Consider the following 25,486-nt stretch of genomic DNA (forward strand, 5'->3'; position numbering starts at 1 on the left):
CCAGCTCTTATAAAGCTGTGTAATACATGGTACCTATCAGCTTTACAAAAATGCTCACTGTCACCTCAAATTTCTTAAGTCTACTTTTCATGTTTATATTTAAATTAGCTTAAAATTATTTCTGGCAGCTTTGGAGCCATGGTATTTTAGAACAGAAGTTGTCTCTAAGTGAGAAAGAAATTGGAAGTAAAAGCTTTAAGAATTTAGGTATCTAGTTAGACACACTCAATAATACTTCATTCACTGTTTCATAGTTGAGTTCCTCTCAGAATATGAATATTAGAATCTTGTATTGCAAGGATTTGGATTTTATAATTCGAGACAGCAATGCAAATTCATTAATAGTTTAGGCCAGAAACACATTACTCACAGTAAGGATGGTTGAGGGGTCTGTCAATTCAGTTACTGAGCCTCGAGACTTCTAGCTAAAATGTAATCTAGGTCTACTACATTTATCTGAAGTCTGGTTTGGTATCTTATGTGAAGCCATTTGAGAGTCATAGTCCAACTCTTAAAAAGCCAGTGTTCGCATTTATGGCTGACTTAGTACAACACTTCCTCAGCTCTCGTCCCCTAACGCCCCTACTCTACTTCCTCCACATTGATGACATCTTCATCATCTGGACCCATGGAAAAGAAGCCCTTGAGGAATACCACCATGATTTCAACAATTTCCATCCCACCATCAACCTCAGCCTAGACCAGTCCACACAAGAGGTCCGCTTCCTAGACACTACAGTGCTAATAAGCGATGATCACATAACCACCACCCTATACCGGAAACCTACTGACTGCTATACTTACCTATATGCCTCCAGTTTTCATCCAGACCACACCACACAATTCATTGTCTACAGCCAGGCTCTAAGATACAACCACATTTGCTCCAATCCCTCAGACAGAGACAAACATCTACAGGATCTCTGTCAAGCATTCTTAAAACTACAATACCCACCTGCTGAAGTGAAGAAACAGATTGACAGAGCCAGAAGGGTACCCAGAAGTCACCTACTACAAGACAGGCCCAACAAAGAAAGTAACAGAAAGCCACTAGCCGTCACCTACAGCCCCCAACTAAAACCTCTCCAGCGCATCATCAAGGATCTACAACCTATCCTGAAGTACGATCCCTCACTCTCACAGACCTTGGAAGACAGGCCAGTCCTCGCTGACAGACAGCCCCACAACCTAAAGCAAACACTCACCAGCAACAAAAACACCAACCCAGGAATCAAACCCTGCAACAAACCCCAGTGCCAACTCTGTCCACATATCTATTCAAGGGACACCATCATAGGAACTAACCACATCAGCCACACCATCAAGGGCTCATTCACCTGCACATCTACCAATGTGATATATGCCATCATGTGCCAGCAATGCCCCTCTGCCATGTACACTGGACAACTGGACAGTCTCTACGCTAAAGAATAAATGGACACAAATCTGACATCAGGAATGACAACATTCCAAAACCAGTAGGAGAACACTTCAATCTCCCTGGTCACTAAATAACAGACCTAAAAGTGGCAATTCTTCAAAAACAGACTCCAGTGTGAAACTGCAGAACTGAAATTAATTTGAAAACTGGACACCATCACATTAGGCCTGAATAAAGACTGGGAGTGGTTGGGTCATTACAAAACCTAAACCTCATTTCCCCCTACTGTTACTCACACCTTCTAGTCAACTTTTTGAAATGGGCCACTCATTTCCACTGCAAAAGTTATTTTTCCTCCCTTGGTATCCTACTGTTAATTGAATTGTCTCATTAGCACTGACCCCCCCCCCCCACTTGGTAAGGCAAATCCCATCTTTTCATATTCTGTGTATTTATACCTCCCTACTGTATGTTCCACTCCAAGCATCTGATGAAGTGAGTTTTAGCCCACAAAAGCTCATGCCCAAACAAATGTGTTAGTCTCTAAGGTGCCACAAGGACTCCTCGTTGTTTTTACACATTAATTAGGCAATCTTAGTGATTTCTTCTCTATTATACTACATTAATTGCAACCAAGGCCAAGGACTGAATGGATATCAAACACTGAACTCATCCCTGAACAGTGAGCCTTTTCCTAAACTGATGTAGACCATGTATGTCATGAAGGCCACTTGTTGATTTGAGTTATGGTTTTGAAAGGTGTAATCTGTCTTCATGCCACCTTAAGACAAAGACACTGACAGAAGCCTCTTAAGGATGCTTCACTACCTTACATATCAGCAAAGGGGAGTGCAGTAATCATCAAAATTGAAACAGAGAAGATATATAAGGAATTTGTCCACTGGCACCAAAATTAGCCCTGAAATGAAGAAGTGGCCGGTAAAACAGTACTCTAAGATTCAGTAATAACGGAGTAAGGGGACTCATTTACAACTTCGTTGTCCCTTTGACCCAACTGCAACAAGACCGCAACCAGCTCCACCTGGGTCTAAAGGACAACAATATTGTAACAGGATCCCTGACTTGGCTGTATTTGTGGTGTGGACTGGTGTTAGAAAACACAAATCTCTTTGCCTATTCAAAACACAAACAAACATCGTTCAACTGAACAATGGAACTATTCTAAGCAAATAAGTTATTTAATGAAGCTGCAGTATTGTGAAAAACTTTCCAAAGTAGTATTACATTTATAATTGAAACAACTAGTTGGACACAAAAAGATAACTCATCTACATGTTATACCAATGTTCAAAAGTTTTAACCTCCATTAAAGGTTAAAACTATTTGTTGATTTTAACTTTGATGTTGAGTGTTTATAATATGTTTAAAGTAAAAATTATTTTAATGTACTTAATTTAAAAATAACTTAATATGCATATAGGTTATTGTAAATCAAGGGAATGTAGCTGAGACACAGCGGATAAACTACCGTAAACTGCAAGCTGCTGAACAATGCACAAAGTTCACATAATTAATTTTAAATGTACTTATCAATGTAAAAATTGTTTTCCAGTTCTTATCTACTTAAATTTATAATTTCAAAATAAAATTTTTAAAACTCCACCAATGCACTGTTACTAATAAGATAATCAGCAAAAGTTAAGTACATTTTTAAACATGTCAACTATTAATCATAAAACCAGAACGTAAAATGTTTGACAAAATGAAACACTATGTCTCACTTTTCAAAAGGATGTATATTCATAACTGACAATTATTAATAGTAATATAAATATGAAGACCAAATCCCATACCATATGTCCTTCAGCACGAGCTTTGTTTTGCATAGCTTCCCTCTTTCGTTGCCAGAATTCTTCAACTTGTTTTGCTCTTTCTGCTGCTACCCATCCTCTTTGCCTGAGTAATTGGAACATATGCCAATTAAAAGTTTCTGAATGCCACATTCAAAATGAATGTATTTACATACAATAACAGGAGAACAAAGAAGTCAGCATTCTGTGAAGGCACCATCTAATAGCACCTTTTACCAGCCAAAAACAAAACACAGACATTTCACTAAAGGAAGTTGACAGGAAGCTCACTTGGTTTGTCCCCACTTTTGAAAAAGCAGTTACAACCCCCAATGTTTTCCATCCACACAGTGGGGTCTTACAACTTGGCTAGTGAGGTTATTTTTACTAAAGCATGAAGTTATTCCAGAGGTTCTCAAATTGTGGTGTGTGAATCACTATCAGTCCATAGAACACTTGAAGATGGTCTGCAGACAGCTGGCTGATCACTTGGCACTGACTGTTCCTTATTTCCAGATGCTAAACTTCATTAAAAGACAGCCAAAGATACAATACTTTAATGTGTAAGCACAATTGCTGTAGTTGCCAAGGGGTGTTATGCAACTGCAAATGGGAGGTGGTGCATGCAAGTCCAACTGGGAAAGGAAAGTGCGTATGAGAATCTCGGGATTAAGATGTGGTCTATCCTGTGGTAAAGTTTGATAACTACTGTTCACTTCAGATTAACTGATTTGTGAGATAAAGAAATTCTGCCTCAATGCTATATCACTCAATCATGTCAGCTTATATTACAATTTTGCAGCACAGGTGTTTTCCCAAACAGGAAACTACTTTTCCAAAGACTAAAAATAAGACAACATGGTTGTGATGGCAAAGGCAGCAGCCAGAAACTAAGATATAGAAAATAACAATATTTTTTAAAAGAAAAAAGTACAAATTTAGACAAAAATGACAAAATGTACAATGTGTACAGTATCAACCTGGTGATTTATCACACATTAGAAATGTTAAAAAGGTGAATGAAATAATGTTGTAATGCAAAGATATTTCGGTTTTATTCCTGAGGATTTTACAAGTGAATCAATTATGGTTGCACCATGTTTTCCAGTTGGGTTTCCATTTCTCCCTCATTCCTCTAAGCTATCTAAGGCTGTAATATCAAACTGCAAAATGTCAGGTTCCATCACCCCTCTGTAACACTGTTTTCTCTGTTGGCAGACCAGCTTGAAATTATGCCACTGGAAACAATAGTGTTAGTATAAGTCCCAAATTTCATTATTGTTTGATGCAAGACTAAGTAATTTCATGCCTAGAAAACTGTCAAGTAAACTGAATATAAATTCCATAATCAAAGTACATATCTAGTGTCCAATAGCACCGTGTACAGCCAAATAAGTGATCAACATACAATACCAGAGAAAAAAATAAACCTTGTTCCACTACAAAAGTAACCATCTTTAACTCCAAAAACCATGTGGTATAGTTCAGGCTTTTTGAAGTTTTAGTGCACATAAAGATTACTTAATGTATGCTGTAAGCATGATGAAAGAACTAACTAAAAATAAACGTCCTTTTTGTGAGGCTCTAGAACTACATGTAGCCAACCAGAAGAAGCTCTCAGAGTAGCACCCGTGTTAGTCTGTATCCGCAAAAAGAACAGAACAGGAGTACTTGTGGCACCTTAGAGATTAATAAATTTATTAGAGCATAAGCTTTCATGGGCTACAGCCCACTTCATCAGATGCACAGAATGGAACATATAGTAAGATGACTATATATATATATATATACACATATACATATATATATATATACACACACACACACCTACATATACACACATACACAGATAAGTTAGAAGTTTCCATACAAACTGTGAGAGGCTAACTAGTTAAGATGAGCTATTATCAGCAGGAGAAAAAAAAACTTTTGTAGTGATAATCAAGATGGCCCATTTAGACAGTTGACAAGAAGGTGTGAGGATACTTCACATGTGGAAGTAGATTCAATACGTGTAATGACCCAGCCACTCCCAGTCTCTATTCAAACCCAAGTTAATGGTATCTAGTTTGCATATTAATTCAAGCTCAGCAGTTTCTCCTTGGAGTCTGTTTTTGAAACTTTTCTGTTGCAGAATTGCCACCCTTAAATTTTTTTACTGAGTGGCCAGAGAAGTTGAAGTGTTCTCCTACCGGTTTTTGAATGTTAGGATTCCTGATGTCAGATTTGTATCCATTTATTCTTTAGCGTACAGACTGTCCAGTTTGGCCAATGTACATGGCAGAGGGGCATTGCTGGCACATGATGGCATATATCACATGGGTAGATGTGCAGATGAACGACCCCCTGATGGCGTGGCTAATATGATTAGGTCCTATGATGGTGTCACTTGAATAAATATGTGGACAGAGGAGGCATTTGGGCTTTGTTGCAAGGATAGGTTCCTAGGTTAGTGTTTTTGTTGTGTGGTTGCTGGTGAGTATTTGCTTCAGGTTGGGGGGCTGTCTGTAGGCAAAGGTCTGGCCTGTCTCCCAAGATTTGTGAGAGTGATGGGTCGTTTTAGTTGGGGGCTGAAGGTGACAGCTAGTGGCATTCTGTTATTTTTTTTTTGTTGGGCCTATCCTGTAGTAGGTGACTTTTGGGTACTCTTCTGGCTCTGTCAATCTGTTTCTTCACTTCAGCAGGTGGGTGTTGTAGTTTTAAGAATGCTTGATAGAGATCTTGTGTTTGTTTCTGTCTGAGGGATTGGAGCAAATGCGGCTGTATCGTAGAGCTTGGTTGTAGACAATGGATCGTGTGGTGTGTCCTGGATGGAGGCTGGAGGCATGTAGGTAAGTATAGCGGTCAGTACGTTTCCGGTACAGGGTGGTGTTTATGTGACCATCGCTTATTAGCACAGTAGTGTCCAGGAAATGGACTGCTTGTGTGGACTGGTCTAGGCTGAGGTTGATGGTGGGATGGATATTGTTGAAATCATGGTGGAATTCCTCAAGGGCTTCTTTTCCCATGGGTCCACATGATGAAGATGTCATCAATGTAGCGCAAGTAGAGTAGGGGCATTAGGGGACGAGAGCTAAGGAAGCTTTGTTATAAGTCCTCCATAAAAGTGTTAGCATACTGTGGGACCATGCGGGTACTCATAGCAGTGCCGCTGACTTGAAGGTATATATTGCCCCCAAATGTGAAATCGTTGTGGGTGAGGACAAAGCCGCAAAGGTCAGCCACCAGGTTTGCTGTGACATTATCGGGGATACTGCTCCTGATAGCTTGTAGTCCATCTTTGTGTGGAATGTTGGTGTAGAGGGCTTCTACATCCAGTGGCCAGGAGGGTGTTTTCTGGAAGATCACCGATGGATTGTAGTTTCCTCAGGAACTCAGTGGTGTCTTGAAGACAGCTGGGAGTGCTGGTAGCATAGGCCCTGAGGAGAGAATCCACATAGCGAGACAATCCTGCTGTCAGGGTGCCAATGCCTGAGATGATGGGGTGTCTAGGATTCCCAGGTTTATGGATCTTGGGAAGCAGAGAGAGTACCCCTGGTCGGGATTCTTGGCATGTGTCTGCATAGATCTGTTCCTGTGCCTTTTCAGGGAGTTTCTTGAGCAGTGGTATAGTTTCTTTTGGTAATCCTCAGTGGGATCAGAGGATTATGGCCTGTAGAATGTGGAGTTAGAGAGCTGCCTAGCAGCCTCTTGTTCATATTCCAACTTATTCATGATGATGACAGCATCTCCTTTGTCAGCCTTTTTGATTATGATGTCAGAGTTGTTCCTGAGGCTGTTGATGGCGTTGTGTTCAGCACGGCTGGGATTATGGGGCAAGTGATGCTGCATCCAATGAAGTGAGCTGCAGCTCATGAAAGCTTATGCTCAAATAAATTGGTTAGTCTCTAAAGGTGCCACTAGTACTCCTTTTCTTTTTGCTTTTCCACAATTTCAGCCCGTGCATGTCAACGGAAGCAATCTATGTAGAAGTCCAGTCTGTTGTTTCGACCTTCAGGAGGAGTCCACACAGAATCCTTCTTTTTGTAGTGTTGATAGGAAGGATTCTGTGGGTTAGTATGTTGTTCAGAGGTGTGTTGGAAATATTCTTTGAGTCAGAGACATCGAAAGTAGGATTCTAGGTCACCACAGAACTGTATCATGTTCGTGGGCCTGGAGGGACAAAAGGAGAGGCCCTGAGATAGGACAGACTTTTCTGCCAGACTAAGAGTACAGCTGGAAAGATTAACAATATTGTTGGATGGGTTAAGGGAACCAATGTTGTGGCTCCTTGTGGCATGTAGTAGTTTAGTATCCTTTCTCCTTTGTAGAGAAGCAAAGTTTGTTATAAATGGCTTGTCTAGTTTTTGTAAAGTCCAGCCACAAGGAAGTTTGTGTGGAAGGTTGGTTTTTTATGAGAGTATCCAGTTTTGAGAGCTCATTCTTAATCTTTCCCTGTTTGCTGTAGAGGATGTTGATCAGGTGGTTCCGCAGTTTCTTTGAGAGCGTGTGGCACAATCTCTCAGCATAGTCTGTGTGATAAATAGATGTTAATGGATTTTTTACCTTTAGTCCTTTTCGTATGATGTCCATCTGTTTGCATTTGGAAAGGAAGATGATGTCTGTCTGTATCTGTACGAGTTTTTTCATGAAGTTGATGGATTTCCGTTCCATACAGCTAAATTCAGCGCCTTTCATAATGACAGGTTTGAGAGTAGCAGCTGTGTTAGTCTGTATCCACAAAAAGAACAGGAGTACTTGTGGCACCTTAGAGACTAACCAATTTATTAGAGCATAAGCTTTTGTGGGCTACAGTCCACTTCATCGGATGCATAGAATGGAACATATAGTAAGCACGCGCACACACACGCACACACACACACACAAAAGTTACCATACAAACTGTGAGAGGCTAATTAGTTGAGCTATTATCAGCAGGAGAAAAAAAACTTTTGTAGTCTGAAAGCCATGCAGACACTTGACAAAAAGGTGTGAGAATACTTAAGGAAATAGATTCAATTTGCAACAGAAAAGCTTCAAAAACAGACTCCAAGGAGAAACTGCTGAGCTTGAATTAATATGCAAACTAGATACCATTAACTTGGGTTTGAATAGAGACTGGGAGTGGCTAGGTCATTACACATATTGAATCTGTTTCCTTAAGTTAAGTATCCTCACACCTTCTTGTCAACTAAGTGGTTTCAGACGACAAAAGTTTTTTTCTCCTGCTGATAATAGCTCATCTTAACTAATTAGCCTCTCACAGTTTGTATGGTAACTTCCAACGTGTGTGTGTGTGTGTTCCATTCTATGTATCCAATGAAGTGGACTATAGCCCCCGAAAGCTTATGCTCTAATAAATTTGTTAGTCTCTAAGGGGCCACAAGTACTCCTGTTCTTTTTGCAGAACAAGCTTGTTTATAATCATATATTGCATACAATATTTGACAAGCAGAAAGGTTCACTCAAATATCACTAGTAATATGAATTTGTAATCATTTACATCCACAGTGTGTGGTACAGGAATGGAATACATGATACAAAGACAACAGTTTTAAGATCTAGTGAAAGGCTCTGTTAAACTACATAAGGTTTTTCAGTCACTCTGATACGTGTATGAACTAATTTAAAAATAAATACAACTGAACTGTTTTTTTTAGCTAGTTTCTTGCTTTAACCAACCATCCTACTCTCATACCCTTGCAGTTCACCTTTAGTTGAAACCATCACACACAAGGGAACTATTACTAAGTTAATTAGTGTAATGCTTATAGGTAATACACTGAGTATTTCACACATTTCTGACGATAATATCATGGTTTAAGTCCAAAGATGATCCAATTTATAAATGAAAAACACTCTGAAAAGGTGAGATCTAGAAGAAATCATATTCAACCCTATTCTTTCCCCACCCTGGTTGGTCTTAATTTCTTTAAATCTTTATGGCTCAAACTAGACTTGAAAAATAGGTAATGTTTGAAATATTAGTTAACATGTGATGTTTAATGGATATGTTTTTAAGCACGAGTGTAGACAGGGTTTAAACCTTTAAAATATTTTGGCTGGTCATATTCACACTAGTGTTTAAAAATGCTGGTTAAAATATGTTAGCTAACATGTTTTAACTAGCATTTTTAAAAATGCAATCCATTTTCCTAGCCTAGACATTGCCTGGGGAGAGGGAGGGAGGGAGGGAAATGGGGAGGGGGAAATCGAAGAAATTAAGTCCGAAGGTGGCAGATGTAGCTGACTAGATGCCCACTTATTGGGTGCAGCAGGAAAAACGTTAACTACATCACAAAGGCTCAAGTTACTGCATAGGAAACAGTAACCAAAACAGTGAATGTCATTACCATCATCATCATGGCAAATCCCAAAAGGAAATGGCCTCTTTCCAGATCAAGCACCACCCAGTTCAATCTCTGGCAAAAGTGCAGTAGGTGATCTTGGCAGTACATTGGAAAGCTTACTGTGACACCGAAACTCCTGATGCCCAACATGGTTGCTGGCCATGCAGTGGCACTCTGATACATATGCTTTGAAATTCAGCTGTGTTGCACTATCTAATAAAACGTCCATACAAGAAAGCTGCTGGAACCAAACCACTGCTAGTGGAGGAAGTTGTTGGGTTCGGCTTTATTTTTGATCTTCTCCTGCCACTTGATACAAAGCAGCTGATGCAAACAAGAAGAACTGCAAACATCAATCTGGTGTTCTTCAGCCTTGCTCAATGCCCATGTTTCACTTCGATTCTAACACCTGAATACACTCTACATTAACTCTCCTTTGATCTAGAGTTATTTAATTAAATGTAGAAATAATTTAACAGCAAAAACTACATGATATAGGCAGATGAAAACAATATAATCAACGTCTCCTTTCATTTCTATTAACATACGAATGAATTAGTTTGAATGCACACTAACACTTAACACTTCTTTGATGTTCACATACACGTGAATTGTCCCGAGACTCTGACATGCGCTGGCACCTGGCCTGTCAGCCTCAAAGAAGGTTCCCTTGAGATGTGGACTGTGCCCTGGTGGAGTGGGCATGCAGCTTGTCAGGTGACTGCTAGTCCACTGGTTGGTAACATGATCTAATGCACTGGACAATCCAACTAAATATTCTCCACATAGAAATGGCTTGTCCTTTGACACTCCCCGTGTAAGAATGAACGAGCTTGGGTGACTTCCAGAAACATTTTGTTCTGTCCTAGTATAATAAAATGCTCTGCTCTACCAGCATGACACCTGGGAAAGAATACAAGTAACTGGATGATTTCATTAGTGTGGAATTCAGACACCAACTTTGGGAAGAAATCTGGGATGTGGTCTCAGAGACTGTCATTATGAATGATAGTATAAGATTTATAGTATAAAATGGCTCTGCTATCTGGGTTTGCATTCTCCAATTTCTAGCAGACGTGACTGTCAATAGGAAGGCCAATTTCATAGAAAGAAAGGGTAAAGAGCATGTAACCACAGGCTGGAAGGGGACATCCACCAGCTTCAAAAGGAAAAAGTTAAGATCCCAAGTTGGGGCTGGATTTCTGACAAGTGAGAATAGCCTCAAGATGCTCTTCAGTAAACTGTTTGCCAGAGGATGAAAGAAAATTGGTCACAGGTGAGTAAATTGCAGAGATGGCCACCAAGTGAATCTGTAGCGAGCTTAGCAAGTGACCAGAGTTCAAGTGCAGGAAATAGTCCAGAATCTATTGTATTCCAGTATGCAGAGGGGAAGACTGATGCTGTAAAGCTCCATTTGTAAATCTGAAGAAGTACATGGACCTAGTGGAAGTTCTCCTGCTATTAATAGGGATTTTCTAAATGTCCTGTGAGCAGACCAACTCCACTAGTGTCAGCCAGCCAGCATCCATGCTACCAGGTGGAGAGCACTCATGTTTGGGTGCAAAAGGTCATTTGCCTCAGCCACAACGAGGCTATAAGGATTACCCTGGTTTTCTCTTGCTTGATCTTCTGCAGAACACTGGGAAGCAGGGGGATGGGAGGGAACGTATTTAGGCCCTCTATTCAAGAGAGGAGAAAGGCATCCAAAAAAAAGCTGGGACACTTGTTCTGGTTTCCCAAAGAGGTCCTTGTGGGGGAATCCCCCAGAACGTTAAAAGTGTCCTGAAGGACCCTCGGGTGGCATAACTACTTGTGGTTGTCACAGAAATGCCTGCTCTGGCCGTCTGCCCTCATGTTGTCCACTCCTGGGAGATGGCTGACAAAGTAATGTGTGACAAAAACCCAGAGTTAAATGACCTCTTGGCATAAGTAAGACAGCTGCCATGTTGTCAGACATCACCAATACAGATCGGCACCAAATGTCCAGAAAGAAGGCAGTGCATGCTGTGGGTATAGTCATGAGTTCTAGAACACCAATGTGCAGGGCCCTTTCTGTATGGACCACAGGCCCTGAGTTTTGAAGTTCCCCATTTGAGTCCCGCATCCAAGCAAGGAGGCAACAGTTATGATAGTCCTTGAGGGTGAAATGGTGCTGTAAAGAAAACTTTTGCAAATGTTGCACTAGTCCTTTCCCCAGTCCAGTGACTGAAGGACTGACAAGCGGAGATGCTGTGACAAATATCTTGAATAAACCTTGCTGAATTTAAGTATTTTAGGAATTCATTGTATTAAAAATGATAAGTGTTTATGTACTATTGAGGGACTGTACATATTTCCAGGGGGAGAGGGACTACAGCCCTCCAGGAACTAATAAAGGTGGGTGTGGTTAGGCAAATTCAATCGATTTTAATACCTCCAGAGGGCTACCACCATTTGTAGAGAGGGTCGCATATGCTAGTTTAAACTGGATTCTTCATGGGCCAGCAGACAATGAAAAGACTGTTGGTTCAATACCCTGAATTAAAACTGACCCAGGGTCTTCTTTCTGATCCAGCACATGGACAGGACCTCTGATCCAAGGGAGGCATCAATCAGGGAAGGGATAGATCTTTGGCCCATTTGGGTGCTTGTTTTGAGCTGAATCTGTGATGAACTTGTAGCTACAGAAAAAAAAAAAATCTCTCAGTGAGGTTTGAAGGACTAACCACAAAACAAAGTCCTGGTTGTAGTTGGGGGAGGGGGTGATTTCTGGTAAGCTTATTAGCATGCATGCAAGTTCTTTTATTGTTTTTAATACGTTTTCTCTGTAATGATTTTATCTTAAGAGGACAAGTGCTTGCATAGAAAGAACTGTGTGGTAACTTAACTGTTGGCATTACATAGTTTACCATCTCCGACAGAAGCAAATCAGGCCTACTTAGACAGTCTATCATTTGGAGAACAACAGCGTAGTCAGGGAACTGTTCAATCTGGAAATACCCCCGTCACAAAGGAGGAAGATGCAGGACTCTGCCCAACAGAGGTGATGGCTGGATGACCCGGGGGAATAGACTTTCAGTTGCTCTGAACTAGGATAACCTTGACTGGATGGCATCTTCTTGGCCAGAAAGCCAAGGATAGTCGTGCTGCAAGTGGCCAGAAGCAGAGTCCAGTGTATGGGATAACAAATACACATGCTGCCACTGGACCAAAAGCCTGAGGCTTTTGTGAGGGGGTGGGGACTGCAGGTGGGAGCAGATATAGTATTTTATATGAAATCTGTCATGTTGCAGGTTGGCAGTCACAAGACCTGTGTTGAATACAGTCCCAGTGAATTCTATTTATCAAGCAGGATTTAAATATAACCTTCATTTTGTTCCCTAAGAGGTCTAGACAAGTGAACAAGTGTAGGATGGACACGATGTATGTCCAAACTTGAGACTGCATGTGGCCCCTGACGAGCCACTCAACCAAGTATGGGAACATCTGAAAGCCCACCCTTTTCAAGTGAGCTGCAACCACTGCAAGGCACTTCGTGAAAACACAAGGTGCTGTTAAAAGCATGAAGGGCAGATCCCAGTATTGGTAATGTTTGTTGTTCAACACATACCTTAGAAAACACTTATGTACTGGGGGAATCACGATGTCAAGAGAAACTACTTGCCCTTCTGGACCAGAAAGGGAATGATGGATCCAAGGGAGACCAACTTGAGCTTCATAAAAGTATTGAAAGCTCTGACATCTAGAGTCAGACAGAACACCCTGACTTCTTGGGAGTAAAGAAATACCTTGACTAGAACGCCCTTCCCCTGCAGTGAGGGGGAACTTCTATCACACCCAGACCCAGAAGGGACTGTGCTTCATGTTGAAGCAGAGTCCTGTGGGAGGGTTCCCTGAAGAGAGTCAGGAAGGAACTGGATAGCACAGCCTTTCTGGACCACATCCAAAACACAACCATCTGGAGGAGATGTTGGATCAGGCCTGTTGAAAGCAAGACAGACAGTTGCCAAAAGGAAGAGAGGGTAAAGAACATAGAATAACTGATATGCTGCCCCCAAGCACCAAGTCAAATATGCTACCTGGTCAGTGTCATTCTGGGAGTTTTAATAAAGAGGTTGCCCCCTCTCCCCCGCAGATTTCTTTCTCAAGGGCCGCTGTCTGCATCCCTGGGCTTTGAGTGTTGTGTACTGGAAGAAGGGCTCATGTTGACCGGTAGAGACTTTTCCATAGGGGTTGGCACCAATAGTCCTGGTATGAGGCTAGATCAGTACTGGGTTTTGGCAACAGCCATAGATTCACCAAGAAAAACAAGATCAGTTCAACTGATACTGCAGAGCCCCAACACCTGCCTGGAGAGGATTGGCAACTTCCCTGTAAGTCAAAAGACAAGAATGAACCACTTCTTGAAAAAGGGGGTGCTCCTCCCATAGTCATAGGGGGCACTTGGCCCAAAGATGGGGGCAACAAGGTTACTGAATCCAGGAACCTTAGTGGAATCAGAGGAGGGTACAGTTCTAAAAGGTATAGTGGTGCCAGGCCTAGTAAAGTAGTCTTAGGTGAGGATACGCCTGGTTGGTACCAGAGTAGAGCTTCTGCCCAGTACCATGGTGGCCACTCCGATGCCTTGGTACCAAAGACACTAAAATGACCACGGACGCAGCTGCCAGAGCTTCTAGTATGTGTGGTTCTGTTCTGCTAGTACAAGCTCCAATGTTCAAGGAACATTTAAGTTTTGAAACACATTTAATGACCAACAGGCTGGTGGTCTGAGGCCTTGCAGTCAGATCTGGAGAGGGTAATTTTCACCTCTTCTCCTTAGAAGACATACAACTTGTCTCTATGCTTTCTGGATGAAGAAGGCATCAGCTTGGGAAAGTCTTAGGCAGATGCCAGGGCAGAAGTTGAAGCCCTCTGGACTTCAAAAGCCTGGACACTTGGAGTCCAGGGTCATCACTGCTCCATAATGAACACCCTCTGGTGTGCCTCTCTTGAGTACTGGGTCTGCTTTGAGAAGGACCTACAAATTTCACAGCGATCTGCAGCATGCCCCTCACCAAGGCAGAACAGAAACCTCACAGGATGAGCAGTTCTTAAATCCCAGGGATTTTCCATGGTCAGCCATAGTAGGCAACATCACCAGCGACCAAAGAAGAGGGCTCTTCTTCCTCTAAGGCATCCTGAAGAGGTAACTAACTACTGCAAAAATCGCTGTAGGAAAAAAATTGTTGGAGGGAGTAGTTCCAACAAATACCACCGGTGGTAGAGAATGAACTGTCTCTCACAGGAAAGTTCCACCCTTTACACCTTCACAAAGTGTACAAGAAAGGGAAGGGCACATGCATCATCCCATTAGATACAGCTGACTAGAAATTTCTTCTATGTGCTTGCACTGGATATACATTCAACTAATATGGATATGGACTAGCTCTCAAAGAAGAACCACATCTGGCTTTCAAGCACGCTCCAGCACCTGCAATGATGCTGCCCAAATATCTGACACTTGCTACATACTTGATGTCCTATCTGGGCAGGTTAATACAGAACTGGGTGTAAACTGGAGCTGGAGGCTGCTTGCTAGTGGGGAGGAGGAGCTGGAGGGTTCCCAGAAGCTGCAGTTCTCAGCATCCCCTGAAGGAAGGAGGCAGCGTGCAGGAAACTCCACAAAAGTCCAGGATGCAGCATCAGGCTGCTTCTCCCTCTGGATCCTTGGGCTTTGGAGGTTAGGGGGTGCGGGTGTCCGGCCTTGGGGAGGCCCCCTTGACTGGGCATTGGGTGGGGGGCATGGCTGGCCTTTGGTGGGGAGAGGATGCAAGGGTCTGGGCTGGGTGGGGGCCCACAGCTGAACTCTGGGGTATAAGGGGTGCATGTGAGTGTCTGGGCGGGGGAGATGACTCTGCAGCTGGGCTTTAGGGGGTAAGGGTGTCTGGGCTGGAGGGAACCCACAGTTGGGCTCTGGAGAGGGAGGGATATGGTGTCAGGCCCCTCTGCTGGTCTGAGGCGGAGGGGGTGGGGCAGAGAAACTGGTTTCTTTACCTCTACTGCTGGAGAAAATTTTTTGTATCTGTATTGTTACAGACATAGTTGCTGAGAGGTATTTTGAAATAAATGACAAAAATAATTGAAACTGGCCTGATTATATAGTGTTATTTTGACAAAATAAAAAATGTGGAATTTTGAAGAATTTAAAAATACCGTGTCTAGAACTTTTAGTTTTTTGGCACGGAACTGCCCCAGGAGTATATCAGTCACTGCAGATATTAAACGATGGTGACAGAACGCAGGCTTGCCAGACTCCAGTGGAGATAAAAAACCATGCCACCTATCTGCTACTGACTCAAAGGCAGATTTCCATTCCCTTATAGGCTTCTTCCCTCAATGGCACGATCTTCCAAGGGACACCAAGTCACCTCATCACATCCCACAAACTTGCTCAATGCAATGAATCAAAGGTCTGACTGAAGTCTATAAAAAGTGTTGCACAGAATTTATTAAATTCAACCATCTTCTCAAAGCACTGCATCAAAGTAAAGATCTGGTCAACAAAGGAACACCCAGATCTAAAGCTGCACTGAGTATCCCAGCACTTGCTATGAAGTGCATTGTTGATTTGAGACATTAAGACAGAAGTAAAGTTGGTCCCAGGGAAGGTAAACAGCATAATCTTTCTCTAGTTCAGTAGTTCTCAAACTGTTTACTGGTGACCCCTTTCACATAGCAAGCCTCTGAGTGCGACCCCCCCTTATAAATTAAAAACACATTTATATATATTTAACACCATTATAAATACTGGAGGCAAAGAGGGGTTTGGGGTGGAGGCTGAGAGCTTATGACACCCCACGTAATAGCCTTATGACCACCAAGGGGTCCCGACCCCCGTTTGAGAACACCTGCTGTAGTTGCTCTTTTCAGCCTTATTATTCTTTTTGAACAGATGCAGAATAGCACCCTTCTTCCAGTCATCAAGGATGAAGATAGTGTGCCAGATGGCCTGGAAGAACATATGCAGTCACGGTACAACAATAGTCTTGACTGTCTTCCACAATTCAGAGATAGTGATTATGTGCTAATACACAAAATGGTAAATGACTTCATTAAACAGAGATTTTATAATATGATATTAATGTTACAAATTTTAGGACTGAAAAGCCAGAAAGGCAAAGTTAAGACTGCATGTGCAAGCTTAACTTTGTCCCCTTAGACATATGGATGATGATAGTTTGAGTTAGGTAATCACATATTTTTCAATACAATACAGTAAAATTAGTTATCTAAAGATTGCGCTGGAGAACGAGTCAATCTTTGCCCTGGTATTCCTCCTATCCCCACCTGTTGCTACCCCTCAGTTTTATCTCTGGGCGGGAATTAGGTTCTTTGGGACATATTTTTCAGCCCTTCCTCCCTGCAGCAGCTGTTTAGGTAAAGACGTGGGAGAGGATTTCGCCCTGTCTGCTTTGGCAAGGGAAACTAGGTTAATGAACTGTGCCTGAGCACTGTTCTTGCTAAAAAGACACTGTCACAACTGAGTGGTATAGACATAGCCTTTGAGGTCATACCACGCAGATCATACCTAGGAAAAAGAAGGGTAGCATAAAAGAAGCTCAACTTGGGAGTGGGCATTTGTTTTAAAAATGTTTACACTTATTGAAGAAACCCCCCCTTGCCCCCCACAATTTTAGTAGTAATGACAGCACTCTTCCACAGTTCAACGACATTGTTACCATACAATGACATACCCTCTTTTTAGCTATATTACCCGGTCTTCCCATTTCTGGTCAGCAGTGTTGGAAAGCTACTCTCATCCCCAGCCTGCTCCGCCAAAGTCTCCTCCTGAGCAACATGCTTTAAGCAGAGCAACTGGAAATACAGTAGTGGAAGCAGGCTAGTGGTGAGTTTTGTAAGACTTCCACACGAGAGAATCAAACAGGTCAGGTAACAGGAAGAGTTGGGAAAAGGAGGGAATGCCCCAGGACAGCTGGTAGAGAACTATGGACTATTTAAAAAAAAAAAAAAAAAAAAAGAGGCTTATGGGTTAGTCCAGGCTGTCATTTCATTAGTAGTTTATATTTTGGGTCTTTAAACCAAAAGCACAGCACTCTTAAAGGCTGCTCGTAATTAGTTACCAGACTAATTTTTTAACAACCATTAACAACTTGAGTTTACCAGAACAAGTTGTCAGCATATATAGTAGCTAGATTTACTAATGATTTCATCCATAAGCACTGGAAGAAACGGTAGAATCGGCTGCAAGATAAGATACATAAACCCACTGGCCATCTTCAGTGGGAACTAAGGCACCAATGGTTCTAAAAGGGTTATGCATTCTGTGAGAAACCAACACATGAACAGACAAAACAGCTTCAGTGAATAAAGATGGTTTTTAAAAATGTCTAGGATTAAGCTAAACACAACATAGGACAAAAATCTAACACGTAGGGATGCATTCACAGATTATCACAGTCCAACCTGTTTGCATTGGCTTGTTTAGACACCTCCTTCAATCTTTTGATTTTTTTCCTAATTGCATCAGCATCTGGTAAATGGTGATGACCATCAGGCCCATTAGGAAATCCTGGACGTACTCCAGGTGGAACTCCTCTGTAGATAAATATGTACAGTAACTTTCATTACTTTCATCAAAACAGAGCACATGCAACTCTAATGGAAGGTAGTCATACCTTTCAACAGCTTCCCGACTTCGTATTTCTGCTCTCCAGCTGGTTTCTCTCTCCTCACCTACTTTAATATTTTCCTTTTGCTGTTGCATCTGGTCAAAGATAGCATGGTAGTGTTCATACTGTCCTCTGGCAGGCAAAGGGGAAGGCCCAACACCTCCTCCACCGCCAAAAAACGGTGCCTGGGAATTAAAGAAATAACTCTCATACCCTTGTCCTAATAAACCCTGGCAATGTCCACTACTCTTAATAAAACAACAACAAATCAGTATTACTTCCTGAAGTTTAATATGCCCAAAATGTACCTGTTTTAACACAGAGTAGGAGGATTTAAACTTACACTCAAGTAACATTAATATTTTATTATCCTCTGTCAGTAGTTAAATTATATGTGCTATATCTATCACATAACAGTACTGCTGACCCTCTGATATAAAAGGAAATCATCCCATTTCAAAATCGATAAACTACACCAAAGACTAAGTCATTTACCACAGTGAAGGAACTGAATCATCAAGGAAAGAGGGACAGTGCTATCATTATAAAAGTAAAAGAATGGTAAAAATTAGTGCCTCTCATATGTCTTTTTCTTAAAATAAACCCTGTTTTTCATTACAGTCTTCAGTTTTGGTTTAACCGTGTGCATATTCTGAAAGTTTGGTGTCTGTGACACGCAACAGTCATTTTATTGTGGATAAAGTAACTGGAATCACTGGAATCCCAGAATGACATGAATTCTTTCCTGCAGTTATTAGACAAAAAGGGTCCACTTATATTACAATTAATATGCCAGTTATAAAGACATCTTTGGAGTTCTTGCTACAAAGAATACACATGAGTAGCTTTAAAGTTGCAGGTCATGTGTGAAACTGGCAGCAGTTTTCAATATTTCTTGGCAATACATGGAGATATCTCCCTAATGAAAAACATCACACCAATAACATTTCTACAGTGAATTTCTACTGACAGATCTATAAAACACTAGTATTTCACTGACGAAATTATCAGTTTCTAAATTATTTAAAAGATTTGTGCTCTAGAGCCAATGTAGAAAATTACTGCTGTCAGTGGCATGTGATACTATTACTACTAATCCTCGCTCCTCATAGCTTGCGTTGCTTTCCCCTCCTACAAATCTCACCTCCTTCTCCCATCACAGATGCCTAAGTTAATCATCCCATCTCCTTCATACCCCACATTTTTCCCAATCCTTACTCTCCTCCTTAACCTCCTATTCTCTTCTGGCTCTTCCCCCTCAAAATACAAGCATGCTTTAGTCTCTCCAATCCTAAAAAAGCCCACCCTTGACCCCACTTGCCTCTCCAAATACTGCTCCATCTTTCCTCTCCCTTTCATCTCTAAGATCACTGAACATGCTGCTTACAATCAGTCAGGAGTTCCTCTCCTCCAATTTCATCCTAGACACTTTCCAATATGGCTTCTGTCCCTTGCACTCCACTGAAACCGTTCTTGCCAAAGTCTCTAATGACCTCTACCTAGTTAAAGGCCAGAACCAGTACTCCATCCTCATCCTTGGCCTGTCAAGCCACTTCTGATAGTTGATTATACTCTTCTTAAAATCGTCTCCCTTGGCTTCTGTGACTGTCCTCTGCCGGTTCTCCTCTTACTTCTCCAACTGGTCCTTCAGTGTTTCTTTCTGATTATAACCCTCATCCGGTCACAACTTTTTTTGGGGGGGGGTTCAGGGGGGAAAGAGGAGGAAGAGGGGAGAAGGGGGGTGGTTCAACAAGGCTCTCTCCTCGGTTCCCTTTTCTCCTCCATTTACACCTTATCTCTTGGCAATCTCATCTGCGAACAAAAATTCCAACTATCCTCTCTATGGATCACTCTCTCTACTCTAGAACTGTCTCCTGGACAAATTAAAATCTAAATTAATCCAAAATCTTGTTAATGTCTAGCAATCAGCTCAAACTCAACATGACTTAAATAGAGCTGCTAATCTCCCCTCCCCCTCCAAGGCTTCCCCACTAACTCCTTTTTCAATCACTGCGGACACCACCACCACCACCACCACCTTCTTGCCGAGAGGTGGGGAAACTATGGATCATAGGCCACGGCAGGCCTGCGGGACCATCCTGCCCAGCCCCTGAGCTCCTGGCCCAGGAGGCTAGTCCACGGCCCCTCCCCCGCTGTTCCTCCTCCCCCACAGCCATGCGGCCGCGTAGACAACAGGGCTGCGAGCTCCTGCCACTCTGAGCGGCATGGTAAGGGGGCAGTGGCAGACTGCAGCAGTGAGAGGGGGTTGGGTGGCGAGGAGGTTCTGGGGCAGTCAGCTGAGTCCCAGTGGGACTGTTGGGGGCAGGGGTGTGGATAGGGGGTGGGATCCCGGGGTGGGGGTTCTGAGGAGGATAGTCGGGGGTGGGAAGTAGGAGGGGGTGAATAGGGGGCAGGGGCCAAGCTGTTTGGGGGGCACAGCCTTCCCTACCCAGCCCTCCATACAGTTTCGCACCCCGATCTGGCCCTCGGACAAAAAAAGTTTGCCCACCCCTGTTCTTGCCTATCACCTGTGCTGTATCTTTGACACAAAAAACTCTTTAGGTCCTCTCACCTAGGCTGTGTCTAAATCTTTCCGATTCTTTCTGCATTACATCTCTAAAATATAGCCTTTCCTATCCATCTTCACAACTAAAATGCTCATCCCACCTCTAATCTCATGTTTGGACTACAGCAACTACCTTTACTTTGTTTTTGACAAATGCAATCTTGCCCCTCTATATCCATTCAGAATATCATTCGAAAGACCATTTTCCTAGCCCATCATTTTGAACACATCACCTCTCTCTCTGTATCTCTCCACTGTCTCCCTCCAAGACCCTCAACCATCATATCAAATCTGATGCCGCTGTGTCTATCCTGATTGGAATATTACCAAAGAGCATGATGGAGCTGACAGTCTTCTTGGATATCCTAATATGTTCTTGCATTGGTCAGAAGAGCTCTGTTGATACAAATATAAGGAATATGCAGTGATCTTATATCTGGAGGAAGAAAGAGGAGGAAGAAATTGCTTCCTTTTAAAAGTGGGTGTATATCTCCATAGTGATCTGAATGAACATTGAGTCTTTCAATGAATAAAGAGACTCATCCATTTTAGCAATGAACAGATTTTGTCTATCAAATCGATAATCTTCAGTAACTGACTGAACTTCCTTAGGTAAGCAACCCTGATGCAGACAACCATGATGCACATCTCAGAACAATAGCTGTAGCCACTGAATGGACATTGGTATCAGCTGCATCCAGTGCAGCCTGAAAGGTTTCAACAATTAGTAAACCTTCACACATAGAATTTAGGGATAAGGCTAGATCAAAGGGCAGTTTTTTCCTAAAATTAGCAGACTGCCCCATTGAAGGGGGACAGACTTAACAACTTTTTCTTCCAAAGATATCTAGTCTCACTGGTTCTCTCTTTCTTCAGGAGTTCACTTTCCTATTTGTTTCAGTTTTAATTTGGCAACACAGACAAGTGAAGATGGAGTCAGATGAGTGTAAAAATACTCAAAACCTATGGTGGGCAGTTGATTTCTACCAACAGCATGTTCTGAAGTAGTTGCAACCAAGCCAGCAGTACCCCAAAAGTCTTTGCCAAAATTCCTGCAAAAATCCCAAAATTCCTGCATCTGTAGGAAGAGCAACTCTACTGTTATATGCCAGTTGTAAAATATAAAAAAAAAAACAACAGTTTATATGTCTTCTCCTGTACCATTTTCAATGGGATTCGCAGCATGTGTGTTATATGTTTCAATACTTTTTGAAAGGTTTTTAAATCGTCCATTGCCATAAGTACAGAAGATGAAACAGCATCAATCAGGTGAAGGAGGAGAAACATGTGGAACTCCAGATGAATCTTCTTGAAGAACCAGAGTTTTCTCACCACTAGAGTTTTGATGTTCTTCTGTTTCCATAACCAAATTATGAGAATTATGAGACACTTGGAGTAAGTGATTTAAAAATGATTCCCCACACACTAGGGGGAAAACTTGTCCTGAATACTGTGCATATTGAGGTCATGGTGGCCAAAACGGCCAAATCTGTAGACCAAATGGATAAGACATTCACTCATTTCAGAGGAAACCAAGAATAATGAGGTTCATTTACACTGTCTTGTCTGGTTTTATTTTATTTGTTTGCTGACCTGGTTTCTTCTTACGTGAAGGACTCCTGATGGACTCCAAGGAGGAGCTGGACTCAGAAGACAAAAGCCCCTCCATTGATCGGGTAACAATTGGAGATTTGAATATCTGGGTAAGGCTTCTGTTCTCATTCTCGCCGTCACATTGCTGGAGATAAACTTTCAGTACAGGTACCTGAGATCTTTCTCAAAGAGATTTTGGTGGCACAGAAATAGGAGAAGTCTCTTATAATGGAAACGCATACTCTGAGGTGATCTTAAGATCCAAAAAAGACGAACAATCCTTTCAGAGCTGTGAAACCCCTCTTTAAGGGTATCTGTGCTGAGGGATCTGGAGCCTCCTCTAATTGCTTTGAAAGTGCTACTGAAGATGAAACTGACAACGCCAAAAGCAAAGATTCCAAGCAAGATGGTGCTGGAACAGACAGTGATTGATGTACCACTGCCAACACAGCCAGTGATAGTAACTACCATGTCATAGGCTTAGCATAGTTATCTTTCCAGTCTCTTTGTAGATGTGGCACTCAAGCTCAGGCACTGAGTGCCGTCAGTTACGCCTTTAGAACATAAAAACATAACACCACAGTGGGTCAGACCAATGATCCATCCAGTCCAGTATCCTGTCTTTTGATAATGGCTGCTGCCAAATCTTTCAGAGGGAATGAACAGAACAGAACAACTTCACGTGATCCATCCACTGTCATCCCGTCCCAACTTCTGGCTTTTGGAGGTTTAGGGATATTTATAGCATGGCGTTGAATCCCTGACCATGTTGGCTAATAGCCATTGATGGGACCTATCCTCCATGAACTTATTGAATGCTTTTTTTAACCCCATTATAGTTTTGGCCTTCACAACATTCCCTGGCAATGAGTCCACAGACTGTGTGTAGTGTGAAGTCCTATTACCTTTTGTTTGTTTTAAACCTGCCACCTATTAATTTCATCAGGTGACCTCTAGTTCTTTTACTACGTTAAGAGTTAGATAACACTTTACTATTCACTTTTATACTATTCATAATTTTAGAGGCATCTATCACATCCAAGTTGAACAGTCCCTGTCTTTCTAATCTCTCTTCATATGGAAGCTGTTCCATACTTCTAATCATTCTTGTTGCCCTTCTCTGAGCCTTTTTCAAATTCTAATATATATTTTTGACACCAAGCATCCAGAACTGCATGCACTACTGCAGGTGTAATTGGATCATGGATTTGTATAATGGCATTATGATAATTTTCTCTTTTCCTATCTGCCCCTTTCTTAATGGCTCCTAAAATTGCTAGCTTTTTTGCCTGCTGCTGCACATTAAGCAGATGTTTTCAGTTAACTATCCATAGGGACTTCAAGATCTCCTGTTTGAGTGGAAAGAACTATTTCAGACCCCATCATTTTGGACATATAGTTTGGATTATGTTTTCCAGAGTACATTAATTTGCACTTCACAACATGGAATTTCATCTGCCATTTTGTCACCCAGTTTTGTGGGATCCCTTTGTAACTTTTCACAGTTAGCTTTGGACTTAACTATATTTAGTGATTTTGTATCATCTGCAAATTTTGCCACCTCACTGTTCACCCCTTTTTCCAGATGATTTATGAATATGTTGAAGAGCACTGGTCCCACCTCAGATCTTTGGTGGACTGTAGCAGGGCTAATACACCCATCCCCCTTTTGGGGGTAGGGGTGGGGTGCTTTACAGTCCGGCGGTTTCATCTGTAGGATTGCCCTCGGTCTCAGGGCTGTGTGGTCCTGTGGCCTTAGTCAGATGACCCTTGTGATCAGGGCAGTGCAGCCTAGCAGCCAGAGTCAATAATATGGCCCCTGCTCTCAGGGCAGTGCGGTCTAGTGGCCAGAGCCAGTAATACTGTTGAGCTAGGCCACCACCCTGGGGTGGGCGGTGGCCAGGATAGGGGGACCTAGGCCCGCCCTCTCCACAAGGTCCCAACCCAGGGCCCTGTTGGTGGCGGCGTTGCCCATCACCAGCTCGGCAAGGACCCTACTGAAACACACAGCCTGTCTATGGTTCTACAACAGCTTCCCCACAAAGTTTCCCTTGGTGGCTTCCTAACCGATTCTCTGTAGTTTGCGGTCTCTGGGCCTCCACTGTCTCTTCCCCTTTCTGCGACATCCCGAGAGTGTGTGGGGGGATCCGTCTCAGTCTGGCTGGCCTCTGCGTCCTGGAGTGTAGGCAGTCCTCCGCTGGAAGTCAGCAGCACACCTCCTTCCTCTCCAGCAGTCAGCCCAGACTGAGATGCTCTGCTGGCTTTTATATCCTGCTTCCAACTGGAGCATGGCCAGCAGAGCCAAGGGGGCGTGGCCTCCTTAGCTAAGAGAGAAGGGTTAACCCCTGCTGCACCAGTGCAGGGCTGATACACCCCATCACATCTCCTCTCACCTCTTAAGGTGGTGTCTGGGGACTGTCTTCCTTCCCCTTCTTCTCCTTCCGCCCAGGAGAAGTCGTCTGTGTTCGCATGGGCCGTCCCTGGCTGGTGCAGCACGTGGAAGGCATAAGGTTGGAGGGAGAGGTACCAGCACATGATTCATGCATTGGTATCCTTCATACTATGGATTCATCAGAGGATCAGTGACCAAGAGATAGGGGTTCCCTAAAATGTAACACCTTAAGGCATCGACAACCCACTGAACAGCAAGGGCCTCTCGTTCTATCATGGAGTAGCAGGTCTCTCAGGAGAACAACTTGCGGCTGAGGTAGAAGATTGCATGCTCCTCCCCCTCTGGTTCTTGTGACAGCACCACTCCCAGTCCTACCTCCAAAGCATCCACTCGGAGGAAGAAAGGTTTTGTGAAGGCCAGCGTAGAAAACACCGGCTCTCAGGTCAACTGTTCTCATAGGGTCTGGACAGTGACCTGACAGTCCTCTGACCGTTGGACTTTCCGAGGTTGGGAATTTTTTGTCAAGTCTGTCAGTGAGATGGCAAGCATGGAGAAGTTAGGTACAAAACAGAGGTAGTATGCAGCCAGCCCCAAGAATTGCCACACTTGTCTCTGTCATGGGAGTGGGGAGTCACACAAGGCCTGCACCTTGTCTATTAAGGGACGTAGCTTTCCCTTACCCACAGTGTAGCCCAGGCACATCACCTCCCGCTGTCATAAGTGACAATTGGCTGGGTTTGCGGCGAGGCCCACATCCCACAGGGCC

General features: G+C 42.8%; 1 protein-coding gene across 6 annotated transcripts in view; it reads right to left on the reverse strand.

The window, feature by feature from the left end:
• Positions 1–25,486, reverse strand: part of NEK1 (NIMA related kinase 1) — a 157,039-nt gene that overhangs the window by 68,057 nt on the left and 63,496 nt on the right. For 4 of the 6 annotated variants that reach the window (XM_084625385.1, XM_084625384.1, XM_084625386.1 and 1 more), the window contains exons 16-18: positions 18,176–18,354; positions 17,964–18,095; positions 3,196–3,298 (exon numbers count right to left, since the gene is read on the reverse strand). In XM_084625385.1, the coding sequence (XP_084481511.1) occupies positions 3,196–3,298; positions 17,964–18,095; positions 18,176–18,354 (414 nt within the window). The remainder of the gene's footprint in view (positions 1–3,195; positions 3,299–17,963; positions 18,096–18,175; positions 18,355–25,486) is intronic. The other 2 variants (XM_084625388.1, XM_084625387.1) reach the window with 1 other exon arrangement.

Source organism: Lepidochelys olivacea (genome assembly GCF_965140295.1).
Source record: "Lepidochelys olivacea isolate rLepOli2 genome assembly, chromosome: 4".
Lineage (NCBI taxonomy): Eukaryota > Metazoa > Chordata > Testudines > Cheloniidae > Lepidochelys > Lepidochelys olivacea.